The sequence below is a fragment of the Parambassis ranga genome, chromosome 2 (genome assembly GCF_900634625.1).
Source record: "Parambassis ranga chromosome 2, fParRan2.1, whole genome shotgun sequence".
Classification (NCBI taxonomy): Eukaryota; Metazoa; Chordata; class Actinopteri; family Ambassidae; genus Parambassis; species Parambassis ranga.
In genome coordinates this window covers 34,049,265-34,067,151 of record NC_041023.1, presented here as the reverse complement: position 1 = coordinate 34,067,151, position 17,887 = coordinate 34,049,265, and the positions used below count along the sequence as shown (strand labels likewise).

Below are 17,887 nucleotides of genomic sequence, written 5' to 3'. Positions count from 1 at the left end.
AAAGTGCATCTATTGTATCATGTTTGAATATAATTTTCCTCCTATTTGTGACCATAAGTCGTTCTTTGTTTACTTGTCTTTTAATGTTTGTTTTTTTTCCATCGTAAAAGTATTTTTATTTTCTAAAATTCAACAGTGTGCTTATTTGAAGGCTTTCTCCACGTCTGCCTGCAGCATCAAAACTTCACCATTCAGTGTGAAACCAGAGAGTGAAGGGAACGTGCAGAGCCTCACATCAACTGCCACCTCATTCTGGGCAGCACCGCTGACTCACACTGGTATTGTAGTGGTATAAAACTTTAAAACTCCTTTAATAGATTACATTAAAATAAAATGTTCTGTTTAACTGGGAGTGCAAAACAGAACAATGACTGGCTCTGTCCAAAATGGTTTAATAGCCTGAGTTTACACTAAAATACATTCAATGTAAAAAGTTTTTTTTTGCATGCATGGTGATCTCCACTTAATGACATTAATGTGACAACACTAAATTCTCTTTGCAGAACACTAAAAATCCTCTGTTGCCTCAGTTAGGACTTACAAAACCCCTGAACTCTGTCCAACCTTTAAACACACTTCTTTCTTCTTCATGTCTTTCCCACTGTTGTTCTGTTTACTGAATGCAGAAACAAACTCCTTCCTTTTGACCACCTGAACAAAGAGCAGCTGACAGGCAAAAGAGAGCACAGGCGCTATTGATATACAATTATATGTAATTTATTCATGACTCCAGAAAGAGTTAAAAAGGTCAGGCAGCGTTCAGGTGGAGAAACTGTGGTTGTGAAACCAACTCTGTGCTTAAGAGGAGAGCAGGAAAGATAAAGTTTTCAGAAAAACAGATAGAGTTTCGGCTTTTTATGGCTTATTTTATCACCTTCCTTGAACTAAAAGAAGAAAAACGTGCCTGCTGGGAACTAAACCACAGTGCTGGCTGTAGCATTAAGCTGTGAACGTAGTGCAATTTGTAGTTAGTCTCAGGAGGATAAACTGCTTGTCCGTCTGTGAACAAGTTTCCATCTAAATAGATGTGAAGCCATGTGGGGCTGAGGCTGGATGAGGGTATAATTAAAATCATATTTGTGAGGAAAAATGTGTGATTAAGTTTTTGGTTGGTAATGAAACTTTTTTAAAGGACATCTTCTTCCTGGACACCACATCTCAGCTTAGAAGGGCAGTTTAACCAGCCAGTTATCAGCACTCACAGATGTTGGATAATTAGGTGAAAAACAAAAAAACTAATTTAACACAATATGAGGATATAGAAGGTAAATCAAAAAAGGCAGTACATGCAAGAACTTTATTATAGCCTGAGAACATACAAACCATCAAACATGTTATTTTTCATTTAATGGCTTCTGAGGCCAAAGGTGCATCTACCTTCTCCACTACATGACATCTGTTAATATTTCAGCTGCAGGATGATTTTAAAAAGCATTTTTTTATTTATTAAATGGACTACTTATATCTGTAGCCACTGTTTTGGTGTACTTTAGTTAAACTGATAATAAGTGAGTGTGTACACTCAGATATGTGTTCTGCCTCTGGACACAACACATCCAGGCATTTACATATAGAGGCACAAACAGTGACCCTGGGCCACTTTAAGCTACACATGTTGTGACCCCTCAACTTCTCGGGTCCTGCTTGCTGGTATTAAGGTGAGGGCTAAATATGCTGTCTGCCAATCACACCACCACTGCTCTACTATGCACTTTCAGGACATGCTCTCACCACCACTCTGATACATACAGTATTTACACACACAGTGCACACACATTTCTGACCCTGGAAACATTTATACAATTTTACTATTGTGTCAAAATATGTGGTTCATAAGCCCAATATGGACATGTACAGATTTGGCACCTCTTACAACTTGAGCAGGATACTCTCCTCTTTCAGAGCTAGTAAAAACATCTCTTCTTACCCCTCAGCTTCTCACTGTTACCTCATATTCCCTTGACCTTTGACCCCTGCAGAATGAATGGAATCAATCTTTCAAATGGGTCTCTCTTCTGCTTCCCTATCCAACCTGTTTCTCTGATCTGAATTAAACCTGCCCCACTGGGATCCCTTCCTGACGTTTTCTAGCCGACACTCCAGGGCCCTTCAGGCACACTTACATAAGTTTTGAATGAGGCTGGGGCTGCATTCACTGTCCCAGTCCCCTTCCTCCTAATCCAGCAGGGCTAAGTTAAGACTGTCAGACCCTGGAGATGGGTTAACTCTATAGAGGAAGCAATGTTATGTCAGACAGATTTCAGGAAAACTAGGCTTCTTGGAGATGTTTAACCGTATTTATACCAGTATTCATGTTAACTAGAGATGCAAAATAATGAAAACAATCATCTCAACATTGTTTATACAATTTATTTTATCTTTCCATAAAGGTATGTTTAGTCAAAGGAGGAAAACGGCCAACAATCTACACTTTGAAGGTGTCATCACTACACACAGACAGTTGTTCAGAAATATAAAAAAGGTTTATGTACAAGTGGGGAGATGACATGTTCATTTGTTCATTTAGATTCCCAGAGACATCAGACCTGCTCGCCGAGGTCCAGAACCCGAAATTTGTCTAGGTCATAGAAGCAGGCCTTGACGACTCGCCCGCCGAAATAGCGTCCGTTTAGATCCACCACAGCTGCAGAGAAGCAACATGAATAAGGTCAGACTGTACCAAAGAACAAAGAAAAACCTCTATACACAAAATCATTGTTTTTATATTAGCATAAATTATTTTTATTTATTAGATGGTGACTTCCTCCAGGATGCTTTTTGAACATGTGGATGTTGTTTCACATTAGTACCCCAAAGGAAAAACAAATGGTAAGTACACTCTCTTGAAATTATTTTTATATGATTTAGGTGGATGTTTTTCCTATTTATTTTGTCCCCTCGGAGCATGTTAACCTCACCAGTGAGGGTCACTACATTGTTTGTGCCTCTATCCAGTAATGGATTCAATCTGTTATAGACAAAGTTGGCACATTGTCACACAGCACTTTTCATTCAAGTATGTGCACAACTCCAGTGTGCTGACACAGGATGTACAAAACATTGTGTTACATGGCAGTGACTGCACTGTGTGTTATTTAGCTGCAAGTGTTGTTGCATACAGAACTGTACTATAATAGCAAATTGTATTATTTTGTAAGAAGACTTAAAATATTTTTATTAGAAGAGGCTTGGTGATAGACAACAATTACATATATTATCTGTATGCACTAATGTCACATATAAACAAAATGTATTCCTCTTATACTAGAACGCCTTTGTTGAACTTTTCACTAAAATTAGCTGCTCTATTCACAAACACATAGTGGTTGAGAGAACTAACCACACTACAACATGTGAAAATGGACAAAACACCAGCAAATTAAGAAAACATCTTCATCAATATGACAACACTTTTGCTGCACATACCCACAACACAAGCACAAACAACAATCTTAAAGTGTCAGACTGGCTAGAACATCATAACTATTAGCAAAAAGCTACTAGTTACCAGGTTACCAATTTGATTTCCATCAATCCTGATGAGCAGAATTCAACTTCAAAAGCTGCAAAGCGTTAACAACAAGCATGTCCCAGCAGGTAGTTTGCTGCTAGTTTGTCTATTTTCATGAGGTCTCTCCACAACAATACATATCAGGAGGATAAACATGGTTTGATGTTTAGTCATACAGCTCCGATGTCTGGGAGAGGTCAGGATGGGACTGAAGGGACTGTTCAGGGTCATTTATCAAGGCTTTTTACTTAAGTGGAAACAGATGAGCACAGCTAGCCAAGCTAAAAACTAGCCTCACTAATGCTTCCTTATTGAAATGTTTCTTCTGACCTGGCACAAGCACTGAGATTTCCTTGGTGGCCAGGCAATGTGCACTCACTGTCCTAATAACAACGAAAGCTACACATTCACTGTACAACTTAACAACTGAATTCTCATGCAATTACATTGAACTCCATCAAATATTATGAGGGTATAAAGTATTGGTATTGCACACATCTGCAGAAAAATAATTATAGTTCTCAGTCAACATATTTCACCTCCCCCCCTTATTCAAACGAGGCTCCCCTCATATCCTAGGTCCATATCCTCAGTAGAAACTGCAGCTAGCTACTTATAATGGCACATGAACTTGGACTTTAATCTGTAACCAAATCTAAGTCTTTTGTTTACAACAACCCAGTCGGACACTTCTCTCCAGTCTGTAAGGAGGTGAGGCCGCCCGACCTCTAAAGACATGCTTTCCCTCTGAGAGAAATAAATTGTTTCAGCATCCTCGATAGAAGCAGCCCATTTGGACTGACACTGAAATCATTCCTTTATGACAAACGGAGAATCATTCTGGAGTATGTGTCCTGCTTTCTGAAAGTTGTGATGTAAGGCGGGTCTGCCTGTGCCACTGGGAGGCGGCTGGGTTGCTGGGCCATATATGATGTAACACCGCAGGGAGCCGAGTCTCACCTTGTTCCTGATCTGGGCCAACCCATTTAGAATGGGACACACTTTCACCCACATTATTAGAGCAGTTATACAATCGAATAAAAAGAAAGTGCAATTATGTAAAGTTGATCAGGAAACAGCTGCTTAGAGATGTGCTGTTAAAAAGACGGTAAATGTTGAAATGGAGTGGAAATGTGTAATCAACTTGTGTACTGGCACAGATCCAGATGTTTTGTGAGCTCCCAGTAGCTTCTATGACATCAAATGCAATCATAGGCAACATGACACCATTTCATTTTTAACGGATTCACCCCTGCCGTTTACATTACAACTATGACCAAAGGCTCACTATAGCAATGTGCACACAGAACAACAAGTAAATACTGACCTTTAATTGCAGACTCCACCCTCTCAAACTCCAGAAATATTCTGACAGCTTCGTCATCTGGCACATCTGCAATCTGAGAGACAAAACGGTCTAATCCAGTTTAATCTTCAACCCTAACTTCATCAAGCCCTGCAAATTCACTTCTCTCACCTCAAAAATGACGCATTTAACCACTTTGCCATATTTCTCACACTCTTCTTTTGTCTCTCCCTCAAGGTCCTCGTCCACCTCTCCTCGACCCACCATGTTCTGCAAAACAAAACAGGGACATCAAGCCTGTAACCTCTCTATCAAAAACAAATGTACACAATACTTGATTTTTTTAGGAGTAAAAAACATTGATAATCTATCAGTATTTATTATATCTTTGTACATGTACCTACTGACAAAACAGATAAAATATGCCATACAGTGCTAATATCTACTCATAATATGCACCAACAAATATATCTGTCTGACACTGGAGCCAATCTTTAGTAAGATCTTCCTTCTCTTACTTTTCTCATTCTTAATATTAGTGTTGTAATACTGTTGGTGCTTCATTCTCTTGAGGTACTGCACACACAATGACACACACATACCCTCAATAGGACCACTTTAGTCGGGCATTTGAGTATCTCTGTGAGTGGGTTCGTCTCTGTCTTCTTTGAAGGGTCAGCTGGTTGGATAGAAGCAGATGCAAAATGAGTTTTTTTCTAGGGGCAAAAGAATATTTACATGCTGCATGTAATCAGAATGCAAAAGAGAAGGTGTAACAATAAGTAAATTGTATTGAACTGTTCAAGACAGGGAGCTTAATTCAATACAGGTGATAAATGAAACAGTATCAGTATTTCTCTTGCAGTTGAGCCAGTGTGATATCTACTTTTTCTGTCGACACTGTGGCCGTTTTTGTTTTTGTCACATTTTACAGCACTTCTTTTATTGTGTTAACCACGATTTTTAAGAAATGACTGTGATAATATAGTTTTTGGAAAACTGAAGTAGCAGGTACTTCTGCTGCTGTTACAATTTCCACAATGAGAAAGTTTTTCATAGCAGTCTGCACAAAAGGACAAAAGTATATGGACAGCCAGTTTCTGTGTGTGTGGGCTGGCCTCCATTTTTTCCTGCCAATGAAGTATTTGTGAGGTCAGGTGACCTTGAGGAAGCAGGCAAACACACAAAGATTTCACCTTAATATTCATTATATGCTCTAAAGCTGTAACAATTAGTGAGTGAATGAATGTATGAACTGTTAGTGTGGAATCAGCCATTTTAAAAATATTTTTACTAGTATGTCCATAAAATGTCAGAAAATGCCAGTCAATCAATGATGCAAATAGGGCTGCAACAAACGATCATTTTAATGCACGCCGACTTTTTTTGCGATAACCCGAGTACTCGGATCACATGTAAACGTCATAGTTTTTCCATAGATACGGTTGCATCTAGCAGCAGGTGGATACCTGCTTTGGACCGCTGCAGTGTCAGTGCTTCAGCCCGTTACCACCTCCATGCCCGGCGAGCGTGTGTGTGTGTACGGTTCACCAGCATCTCAAACCCGGGACCTCTTTAGGGTTGGGTGATATTGCCAAAAAAATTAATTTAACGATTAATTTGACGATCAATTGATGACAATTGCACTTACATGTTTTTGACTCTAAATCGCCACATCACAAAATGATACTGACAAATCATCATCTTCAAGTCAAGTTAACTACTTCATTAACAACAACAGGTTAAGCTGGTAAGTAGTGATTAGGCACAAACCAGCCATGTTTGAAATACTTATTGATAACAGATGCCCAATGCACAAACTGCTTCAAAATAATAATGAAGCAAACATTTAAAGTCAGTGATTATTTAAAGTAAAAAATGTGTCTGTGCAAATTAACCTGTGACTGGAATACGTCACACACTAGTGCATGTTTTCACTCATACTGTAGAACAGCAGCAAACCGGACAGTTCCACATTTAAAATGTATGTCTGTGCAAATCAACCTGCGTTACGTTTTTCCAGCGCTTAGTTTGGTCGTAGGAGCACAATGACTAAACGTATCACGGATTCTCGGCTGAGTGGAATTCTTTCCAATATCTGCTGGAGGAGACTTCGCTGTTGTAATGTTTTTCTATCTTGCTGTGGAGTCAATAAATAAAGATCGGAGGCAGCTTCTCCAGTCGGAGTTTATGTGAGCAAACATTCGGTTACTATGGCAACAACCAACGCTCCACGCTTCACACCTAATGCATGTCACGTACGCATGTGCGGCACTATATACTACAGCTGTAGCCATTGTGGCCTTGTTGCGCTTTCTTCAGCTTTCTTCGTACTCCAGCTTATGGTGACAGACGTTGAACCTCTGTTAGGAACATGCTGCTCCGCATCATTTAACTGAATACCACTGCCTTCTGCCATTATTGTTATTTTGGGCTCACATGTGCGCGCTTGCAGGTGATGATGAGAGGACGTCGCACACAAAAATGCGTCATCATGACGAGGCACTAATCGCCGTAATCGATAAGTGGCAAATATTAATTGGTGACAGTTTTTCTGACAATTAATTGCACACGATACGATTTTGGACAAGCCTAGACCTCTTGCTCCCAAAACGCTGATCATCCCACTACGCCACAAGGGAATCATCCCCGATGACGTCACTAAACGAGTCATCGAGTACTAAATTAGTTGTCAATGCATTTTGCCCTCGAATATTACTCGAGTAATCATTGCAGCCCTAGATGCAAACAATCATCAGCTCTAGACTCAGAAGCATTTAAAACTAAAAACAGACTTTGCATACTTTTGGTCACATTGTGCATCATTGTCAACAAAAATGTCTGACATTTGGCTGCTTGATTAAATAAAACCAGACTAGTGCCTTAGAAACAGATCTGTATTTTCCCCTCCCACCCCATCACACCCCTGGGGGCTACAGGCCCATCAGAACACACACAACCAGATTTGCATTGTATTTTGTACAATGGCAATAAAGTCTCCTGAATCTTGAATCAACAATGGACCACTGAACACAGTAGCAGTGTTGGCTAAAAGCACCCCGCTATAACTGATGGCTTCTGTTTTCATGAAATAATATGTAGGCGTCCACATTTAAAATAAAACATAGCTGTGCATAGTTTACTGCCATTAACATGGACTAAGACCGACAGTAAAAAGGACACCAATGACAACGTAATTAGATTATCTCAGGTCTAATCCAAAAAATTAAATATCCAAATCAAGTTGTTACTTGTATCACATCAGTAAACAAACAAAACTGAAAAAACTGCCGAGTCTGTTTTCATTAGTGCCAATTCTCATCTGTAAGCTGCTTTTAAATGGATTTAGCTCATTTTATCACCATGGGTTAAAAAAATGAGAGGGGATGAACATGTTAAACATAAGGATGCAGGCAAGTCACAATCATTAGAAAACCAAAGAGATGTGGCTCAGTTTACCCTGACAACATACAAAGGTGCGCTCATGTGGTAACAATGTTGTCACAATGAGACCAACATTATAAAGTGAGGACAGAAATGATAGAGAACATGCATGCGAATGTTCATGCATTCATGCTCGCTCATATGTACACATGAGAGGTAAGCCACTAATCCTAGGCATTGCTGCTTCCAGTGTGACTGCATGTGTGATGATGTATATGTACACAAAACACATGCAAACACACAAGCATAAGCAGGGCAGCAAATTCTGCATAAAAGAGAAAGAAAATGGGAGAGGAGGCCAACCTGTAGAGCCTCCGCCTGAAGTCTCAACAGCACCTGACTGGCTGGACCCTGCTGCTCAGTTACACACAAACACACACACATACAGACATGATAAAAGACATGCACACAAAATCACTGTAAAACATCTAAGTGATGATGCTGTAACAACACCGTGGTGGTCACTAAGAGCAAAATTATTCATAAAAACATCAACACTTGACAGACTGACAAGCAGCTGACAGAAAAGCAGAGTGTGAAAGAGGACAAAGAGAAGCAGAGGGACATAAATACTGGATCTTCATCAACCAAGGTAACACTCACGTTTTTCTGCTGCATCACCTATGATGATCTTTCCACCTCTCTTGCTGGTCTTCTCCACAGACAGTGCTGTGCTCAGGCCTTGCTCGTGCTTCCCCAGGCCTTGGCCTTCTTTGAAGCCATATTTCTGCATAATCTTATGAGCCACTGTACCTCTGAGGGAGAAGACAGAAAAGGTATGACACCATTGTAATTTACATTTAATGACACTGTCTATGTGCTGACTACAACAAATCCACAGCCTTCCAAGCAAAAATAACTCATGTATTACAAATTAGGTCATGCATCCCACCCACCCCATGTTGGCCAGGAAGGAGCTGGTCGGTCCTGGAGGTGAACGTGGCCGATCCAATTCCTCATAGATAGGCGGAGGGATGGCAGCTTTTGAGCCTCTAGCAGGACGACTTTCATCCTCATAAGAATAGGAAGAGGAGCCTAAAATAAAAAAAGACAGAAACAAAACACACAAACCCCATTAACACAGTTACTATGTTTTTCAGTTCATTCTACAGCTCTTGGTCAGATTTAGTATTAACTTACACAAAATATTTACCAAATATATGTAAAATATTTAATAATTAAGTCTTTTATTTTGTACCTAAACTAATGATACTGCTGGAGCAAAAATCATAATTTGGTGTCAAAATTTGCAGTCAATGCTGCCCTCTGTTGGACAAACATTCAAGTTTTGGTTAATTCAGATCAAATCCTGCATCATTTCACAGTGTTGGCAGCATAACCATGTGAGTATTATGATGTTCTCCTTCACCAGTGTAGCCATGTGATTTCTGACATAGTTACCATACCAACCCACACAGACACATTTGTGATGACAGAATACAAAAGTAGACTTTTTTATTCTGCCCAAAAGATCAGATATGAAAAGTCATTGCAGTTTAAAAAAGCCACAGAAGCTGGAATGTATGTGCATACGTGTCCTTTCACTTGTCAAAGTTAGCCTGGGATTAACAATGCTTTTTCTGATTAATTTGTAAGAATCATCAACTGATAGATGATCACAAATACCGTCTCTGTCCACAAGTGATGAAGGAGGGGCAATGGCTGCTCCACCCATACCTGAAAAAGACAGAGAGCAACCAAAAGACTGAGGTAAGAGAACTATACTTTTTGTTTTGATTTTGAGACATGGCCGTTGTGAAATTGGAATAAATTTTTATTGCCTCAGTTGTACTCACTTCTTTTCCTCCTTTCTTTTTCGTAGTCTTCCTCCTCATCTGAGTCTTCCTCGGTTGCCGGGAAACGAGAGAAACCACTCAGACTTCCGCCTTCGTGCCTGTCTTTCCTCTTCCTGCAACACAACAAGATTACACTTTAGACCTGTTTATTAATTTTTAGTTTTTGTTGTTACAAATTACTATATTTACAATTTACTAATCCTAAAAAAACTTTACTGAGCATATCTGCACAGTTGTGCACCACAAACATGGAAGTACTTCTCTCTCTCTTCTATCTCCTTCTGCCGCTCCTGCTCCCTTTGCCGCTGTTGCTCCTCTCTGTGCCGCTTCAATACCTTCTCATAGTCATTGGGAAACATGGGGTCATACTCATCTGCCAATGGGATCAGCACATCACCAGAGGAGAAACCACTGGGCACTGGATCCTGAAGTAAGCACAGACACAAGTCCAAATAGTATGTAAAGTAAAACAGAGTAATCAAAGATTTACTCAGCATCATTGGTTAAGATGCATCTAAATCAAGGGAGGTGTAATCTTATCAAAATACAGAAACTAATAAGGTCGAAACTAATTATTAATATTAAAAGACCTTGAGTCCAGCAGCAGCATGTGGAGGAGTGTCTGTGATCTGTCGCTCATCACTGGATGCTCCCCTCTTTAGATCAATGACAGGAGCCAAGACAGTCGTCTGCTTCATTCGCTGGGTCTAGATTTACACACAAAAACACTGGCTGATTACAACTAGTATGAAACATTTTGGTTTTGAAAAAACTCGATTTGTCAATGAGACAAAATAAACCATGACCTGTGAGACATAGTTGTCATACATTAATGTATTTACTAATTTCCCGGTAAAGATGTATGCATTGCATCTGCTTACCTTTGCCTGGGTCAGAGCCGCTTTCTTCACCTTCAGCTGGGACTGCAGCAGCTTGAAGTTCTTAGACCAGCCTTCGGTCTTGGTGTCACTGGCACCCACACCGAGGTCATCATACAGCGACATTGCTGCCTGTCAGTGTTTCTGCCGCCTTCATACACACAAGGACAGATTTAATAGTTGACTGGCTTCAGGACCAGTGCATCAGAATACAATAGAATACAATAGAATGCCTTTTATTGTCACTATACACAAGTACAATGAGATTAAAGCCGTCAACCCGTTTCAGTGTAAAAAAAGCAATGCATAAAAAGAGATGTATGAAAGATATTAAGAAAAATATTTACAATATAAACATAGAAGTCAGTGCACAGTCCTGAGAATATAAATATTTTTCTATATACAGTATTCAATTATGCACATGTTATATGTTGTAAATTTAAATATATTGCACATGTTGGGGTATGTCTGCGTATGTATATGTATGTAATTACACAGCTGCTTCGAGTCACATATCGTAATTTTATCATTTGTCATTCATATGTGCCACAGTAGGTTGCTTAATAGCCAGCAGGCTAAGAGAACCTGGCTAACTATTGAAGTTAGCTAACTAAGCTAAAGCTAATATAGCTACCAAACTGTCTGCGTCTGCACAAATTAGAATAAAAGCAACCATTCGGTTATTTCAGGGAGTTTATAACTTACCAATGATGTCAACACCTGGACTTTAACTAAATGTAAGTGCCTATACAATAAATAGAAAGGGTTTTAGAGCACATTTGATACCTCCCCCACCGAAGGTAACAGCACAACAACAAAAACTAAGCGCGACAGTCAACGTGGTTTTCCCCCGCATTTTTGTTCTTGCGCCATCTAGCGCCTGGAGGACTTCAGTGTAGTTTCTGCGCATTTATATAATAGGCGGGTCATATTCAGATCATTATCTCTCTATAGGAAGTGTGGTCGTCAGTGAAAGTGAAAGTTGTTGACAGAAGAACAGGACAAGACGTCGCAGAGCGACGATGGTCTGTGCCGGTCTGGGTTTAAGTGGTGTTTTAGGTCATCACAGAGCCGTCAGATGGCTATGGGCTCACTCAGGCTCTCCGTTTGCGTAATGATGCATTTGCTACTCGGAGCTTCGAAACCTTCCAGCGGCGGTAAGTGCAAAACCTCAGCCAATATGCACGTAAACCCTCCTCAGAAATCCTTAAATAACCTTGATTTGAACTTATAGCAGCCACTGCAGTCTTAATTGAAACGTAAAATATTTAACATTTTTATTTCATATTTATATTTTACATCAATACAATCTCAATCAGTAAATAAATTAGACCTATATAATCTTTAATGTTAGACAGACCAGGGGAATCCAGACTATAGAGAGTCATGCCTCCCTTCAAATCAAAACAATCTGGCAGGTTACTGATTAATAGACATTAGGCTATAAAACAGGATTTAGTAAAAGATTTACTAATTCATGTGTAGAAACAAATAATTTCTTCATCTATGTGTGTGTCTCCACTGATTCCTCTTTTAGATCAGAACCACTGCCCATGCCCAAAGATTCCTCAGCGGGTTCTCACTAAACCTCCACCGGAGACCTGCTATGAAGTTAATAGCCCTTATCGTTACGAATGTTTGGACGGTTACGTCAGGAAAGTGGGAACCTCAAACTTGTTAAAATGCAGACGGGACGAGGATAAACCTTCTTATTGGACAAGCCCCACGCTTGAATGCATACGTAAGTCTTTTGTCTTTTTTTGAATGAAGAGTTTTTTTAGTGTGGTGAAGAAAACAGAAATCACAGAGTGCAAGACCCGCAGTACTCCAGCAAGACCCACAGGACTGCAGCACACGGGAAGCAACCGGTAGACTGTAAAGCAGCGGGTCGATCGTGCTATGCAAGAAAATGTTTCCATGTTCGTGCTCCGAAGACCTTTAATACCACAGATGTCCCACTCTCTCCTGGTCGCTTGCGACATTGTGTAGTGTATGCGTGAATAATCGAAAGAGTGAGAGCTCTTACCGTGCTAACTGCACATGATTAATTTTAAGATGTTTTCAACCTGTGCATATACAGTATCTTATAATAAAACTCGATTGATTGATTGATAACTGGAGCAAATTTAGAGCTTATACGAATATGTAGATGTATTGAATGAAAGTGGTCCTTGTCTTTTAGGTACCCTGTTTGATTACTGTGCCAGAAAGTCCTGACCATTGAATAGCTGCTCTGTGCGTATGTCTGGTTGTTTGCTTTAAGAATACGCCCTTTGCCTGTTTACACTCTCATTCATTGTGTTTCAGCTGACCCAAGGATTGTCACAACACAACCACCAACTAGTACAACAAATCGTGAGTGGCTTTTTTTACTATTTAAAAAGAAAATACTGTGAAGCAAGAGGTAGAACATTTTAAAAGAGAAAAATCATATGATTAATCAGTAATTTAATTAATTAGTCTTTTTTAATGAAGTAAATGTGATATATGTATTTTTCTCAAAAAATCCTCACACCAAACCTTCAGCATGATTTTTTTACTTTCTCTTTCCTTACTCAGTGACAGTTGAAGTAATGTTTTCACTAAGAGTAAAACAGGGACATTTGGAGGATAAAGCAGTGTATCATCATCACACAGTGAAATCAGCTGTGAGCTGTTTAGTTGTAAAACAGCATGAATTGTTTATTGTTTGTTGTTTATTTTTGTTTCATTTATTGTTTCAGTCAATCCAAGGATACTCACAAATCATCCAGCAGATAACACTGTAACAAGTAAGTGCCTGTGTGAATAAATGAAGAGAAGAGTCTTAGTTATGATTTTAAATTAGAATAAGTAGTCCCTGCATGTAGTGTGTTCTGTATATGTAAAATAAACAGTTTGTTTGTACAGTACATAATGATTGTCTGTTTTTACAGTGAACTCCATCATTACCACCACAGTCAGTGAGTTCTGTAGTTGCATGACAAAAAATGACTAAAAGAAAACCAATACTAATACTAAACTGATAAGTACTCATGATTACAGTAGTAAGCTGTATCCATATAAATGATAAGAAGCAGCAGTTGAACTAGATCTAATAAGTCAAAATGTAACTCTAGAGTCTAGATATTTACCTTAAAGTTGAAACACCTTTTTTTGCTTTATGTTTAATGCACTTCATAATTCACACAGGGATAGGTAAAATATTTCTTAAAGGAAAGAGGAAGTTAAAACTGAAACACTGAAAAGGGTCTTTTTTAGAGCTGGAATTTACATTTCTGACTTCAATCATTGTCTTTTACAATTAGAATTGTTTGTGGGAGGTTTAGAGAACCCCAGAGACTGACACCAGAGGAACAGGCTGCTGATGGTCAGCTGGGTAAAAGACGATAGAGAGGAGGAGAATAATAAATCTAATAAAAAAATTAACAGTATTTATTTAATAACAGACAAGGTTTGGTGTGTAAAAGGGTGGTTGTCATCATACATTCAGAATACGGTAACTTCCTTCCTGTAAAACAAACAGCATGCCAAAACTAGCAACTAACAGCTAAGGAGCATGTTAGATTCAATATTATTTAAACAGGATTTATGCTAAAATCTTGCATGTATTTTCAGCATTTCCATTTATTTTCTGTTCCACACACACATAGGAGGTTTATTGACATAGGAAGCAACACTGCAGCACCAGAATCTAGAACATGTAGTGAAGGTAGTTTTCAGAATCAGAATCAGAATCAGAATCAGAATCAGAAATACTTTATTGATCCCCGGGGGGAAATTGTTTTGTTTTAGCTGCAGGAGATGTTGTGCAATTTATTCATTAATTGAGTAGATATCTTTTCTTATCAGCTGCAACTCCCACCACTGTACAGACAACCAGGAGTCTAAGCACATTGGCTTCAGTGGAGGGAGAGACAGCCAGCACAGAGCCGAACCCCTCGGGTAAAGATCTCCGACTCACAGCCTTGTTGCTGACACCTGATCATGACCAGTGCAGATCAGCTGTGAGAAAATATATCTGAACATCTGACTTCCTCACACACTTCCTCTGTTTATTAGAAATGCCAGTGGACTTTTTCTTAAAGAACTGAACCCACAATGTCCTGTTTGACACACACGTTGTGATTAGATCAGTAGCATAATGTCTCTGTATGGTCAGGTTTCAGAGGAAAGACACACACAACATGTAAAATCCATTTTATTTCCCTGTTTAATTGTTGTGTTTTGTGTCTTAAATGGGGCATAAATTGAGTTTTTGAGGATTATTATGAGGTTTTCTTTGTGTTTATTTATTATGTATTTAATGTTTAATCAGGAAATCTATAAGGAAAGTTTGTAGTTTATTTCATTACATGGCACCTTGAAGCTGAAAATAGTTCTGGACACAACGATAAAATGAGTGAACTATAATAAGCTGAAACAGTAGAGCAATCAATCCTTTAATTCTGTACTAGAAGCCTGCTGCAGTTTAATTTTAAGTTTAAGTTTTGGATTACATACATACAATTCTTCAGTACGCATCTGTGATTAAAAAGTCAGTCACCAACTCATAACATTTAAATCTTCCTGGGTGGAGTACAGGGTCAATCCTTCCCCAAAAATCGAAGTATTGAGCATGGAGGATGATGTCATAGTGTAGACAGTAAAGGACCTAGAGTGGAGCCCTGTGGTGCTCCACTCCTCACAAGTCAGCACTTTTTGTTTATTTATAGATGCCGATCCTTTGAGTGATTTTCCACACTGACTCCGATAAACACTGACGTTCTCACTGTTTATCGTGCTGATGTAGAATTGTTTCTGGATCGTTTCCCCACAGGAGAATCTAACACAGCCTTATTCTGCACAGATAAAAGCTCTGTGACACCCCCTGTGGTCCAGACTACAAAGAGCTCCACATTCTCAACAGGCACTACTGGTTCCTCCGTCATCTCAACTCCTGCCCCTTTTAAAGGTAAGTGTTAAGATTACAGAGGGAAATTAGGTTGTTATAGCAGCATATACAAGAAAAGTGACATAAAAAAGTAAATAAACACTTATGTACATAAAGCAACACACATATATTCATAAATACATGGTTATATTTAACTACCGGTAGTTCAAGTTGTGAGCACAGCTCTCAGGACAGATAACTCATTTCCTGTACCAGTCTTAGAGCAGCAGTGTCCATGATTGTCAGCAGTTTTGACAGCATTCTGTGCCTTGCTACCTCCTCCAGGTTGGCAAGTTTAAAGCCAACAACAGACTCTTAACACAACTGACCCTGAAAGATCATGCAGAAAATATTACTGTTGTTACACATGTCCAAAAACCTGCTGATATCCATGTCTTTCACAATTTTAGAGATAAAAAGAAAAAATGATTGTCTCCTAACAGGAATGCAGGCAGGTTTTTATGGGCTGCATTTGTTCATCAGTGTGTGTTTTTTTCTCCTTTTTTGCAGGAGTTGCTGAAGCAGCCAGTGCCACCGTGTCACTGGTCATCGTTTGTGCTGTAATCGGGATCATCTGCTTGCTGTATCGAAGGTAAAAGTTCTGAGCTTAAAACAAGTCACTGGGTGAAACTTTTCTGTGCTCTTTCATAATTTTGCTGTCTCATTCTTGACTTCCCTTTTTATGTAACAGGAGGAGGTCGGAAAACAATAAGAAACAGCTGCCTGGTGAGGAAGCGACACCCATGAATGTTGTTTCGCCTGAACAGCAGTAACTGAGGATCTGGAAGTCATTACCTCCCATTTAGGACTGGAGATTAAGAAGTGTGTGTGTGTGTGTGTGTGTGAGTTCATCTCAGACTGAGAAATTTTAAGTAAAGTCTGATACTTTAAAGAAAACCTCCTGACCAGTTGTATTGCACACATAACTTTCTTCAGAGCATGATCAGGTTACTAAAACAACATAAGAACACAAACTATGGAGGAAGACTAGACCTACTGTAAAAATACATTTGAGTTTTGGTTTCAATTACAGATTTTCAATGACAATTTGGCAAAAAAGTCACTTAATTTAAACTTTTATAAGCAGGAACTTTCAACTCAAAATGTACATTTTCTCCTCAAAATTATTAGAAAGTCATAGGATACCGTTTAATCTCAGATTAAAGTCATAATTTTTTAATAAACGGTCAGAGGTCAGACCTTAATCTAAAAAAGGTCAAAGTTATTTTATTATTCATGTCATGTATTTCATTAAAATGAATAATATGTAATGTAAAAAACCCCAGACTTGTACATTTAAGCAACACATTATTTTATTAAACACATGTTATCACAAATGTTATGAATGCTGTCCTCTCTCTGCAGCTGTTCCTCCTCCACAGCAGCTTCCTCTGTGCTGCTTTTAGGCCTGTGGTCGTGCTTGTCTAAATATTTTACTGCTCTGCTGCCAGTTTGACAGATTGATGTGAATGTGTTTGGCTATGGGAAATCAAAGAATGAGAATAATAACCTGCTTTACACTACAGACACCGAGTAGTACAGCGGCCTACCTAGTCTTCAGAGATTAACAATATAATTATAAATCAATCATACTTAAACACTCTCCAAACTGCAGTGCAGTCTCCTAAAACAGGAATGTTAGCATTAGCAAAATCCACATACCACTATTAGAGCCAATGAACACACAAGATGGGACAAGTGGAAATGAGTCCTTAATGTTTAATTTGGCCTTTTTATTAAAATGTTAATGAAGGTAAGATGTACATGGTAACACTGCATCTAAATTAAGTGGAGAGAGTGGGTTTTAAAGTGGAAAACACAAAAAGGAAATGACAGTATGGTTTCAGTTCTGATAGGTGTGAGAAGATCATGTCTGTCCCCTGCTTTTTTTTTTTTTATTTCTGTGGCATTCAGAGAGTCTTTGCAACTCATCAAAAATCTGCATAGTTTGAGGAGATGAAATCATGCAAACCACAAAGAAAAAAATGTCTTTACCTGGCAGTCAAGCTGTAGCATGTTTCCTGCATCACCACTGCCTAC

General features: G+C 39.0%; 2 protein-coding genes across 10 annotated transcripts; one reads left to right on the top strand and one right to left on the bottom strand.

The window, feature by feature from the left end:
• Window positions 1-2,464: 2,464 nt before the first annotated feature.
• Window positions 2,465-11,763, bottom strand: rbm17 (RNA binding motif protein 17). Of its 2 annotated transcripts, XM_028420611.1 has the most exons (13): window positions 11,641-11,763; window positions 10,939-11,086; window positions 10,648-10,764; window positions 10,316-10,482; window positions 10,058-10,170; window positions 9,888-9,938; window positions 9,158-9,296; window positions 8,865-9,016; window positions 8,565-8,615; window positions 5,420-5,496; window positions 4,989-5,087; window positions 4,839-4,911; window positions 2,465-2,644 (listed from the first exon to the last, which is right to left on the bottom strand). In XM_028420611.1, exons 2-13 carry the CDS (start codon window positions 11,059-11,061, stop codon window positions 2,541-2,543), a joined length of 1,266 nt encoding a protein of 421 aa, XP_028276412.1. In that variant the 5' UTR covers window positions 11,062-11,086; window positions 11,641-11,763; the 3' UTR covers window positions 2,465-2,540. The 2 variants fall into 2 exon arrangements, with proteins under 2 accessions (XP_028276412.1, XP_028276421.1); XM_028420620.1 differs by lacking the exon at window positions 8,565-8,615.
• Window positions 11,764-11,846: 83 nt separating this feature from the next.
• On the top strand, window positions 11,847-16,744 carry il15ra (interleukin 15 receptor subunit alpha). Of its 8 annotated transcripts, none has more exons than XM_028400774.1 (9): window positions 11,847-12,092; window positions 12,473-12,676; window positions 13,243-13,290; window positions 13,659-13,706; window positions 13,851-13,877; window positions 14,767-14,859; window positions 15,734-15,868; window positions 16,358-16,439; window positions 16,539-16,744. In XM_028400774.1, the coding sequence occupies exons 1-9, from the start codon at window positions 12,014-12,016 to the stop codon at window positions 16,618-16,620; spliced, it is 798 nt and encodes a 265-aa protein (XP_028256575.1). In that variant the 5' UTR covers window positions 11,847-12,013; the 3' UTR covers window positions 16,621-16,744. The 8 variants fall into 8 exon arrangements, with proteins under 8 accessions (XP_028256575.1, XP_028256577.1, XP_028256576.1 ...); XM_028400776.1 differs by having other exon boundaries at window positions 11,848-12,092; window positions 15,764-15,868; XM_028400775.1 differs by lacking the exon at window positions 13,851-13,877 and having other exon boundaries at window positions 11,848-12,092.
• The last annotated feature ends 1,143 nt before the right edge of the window (window positions 16,745-17,887 follow it).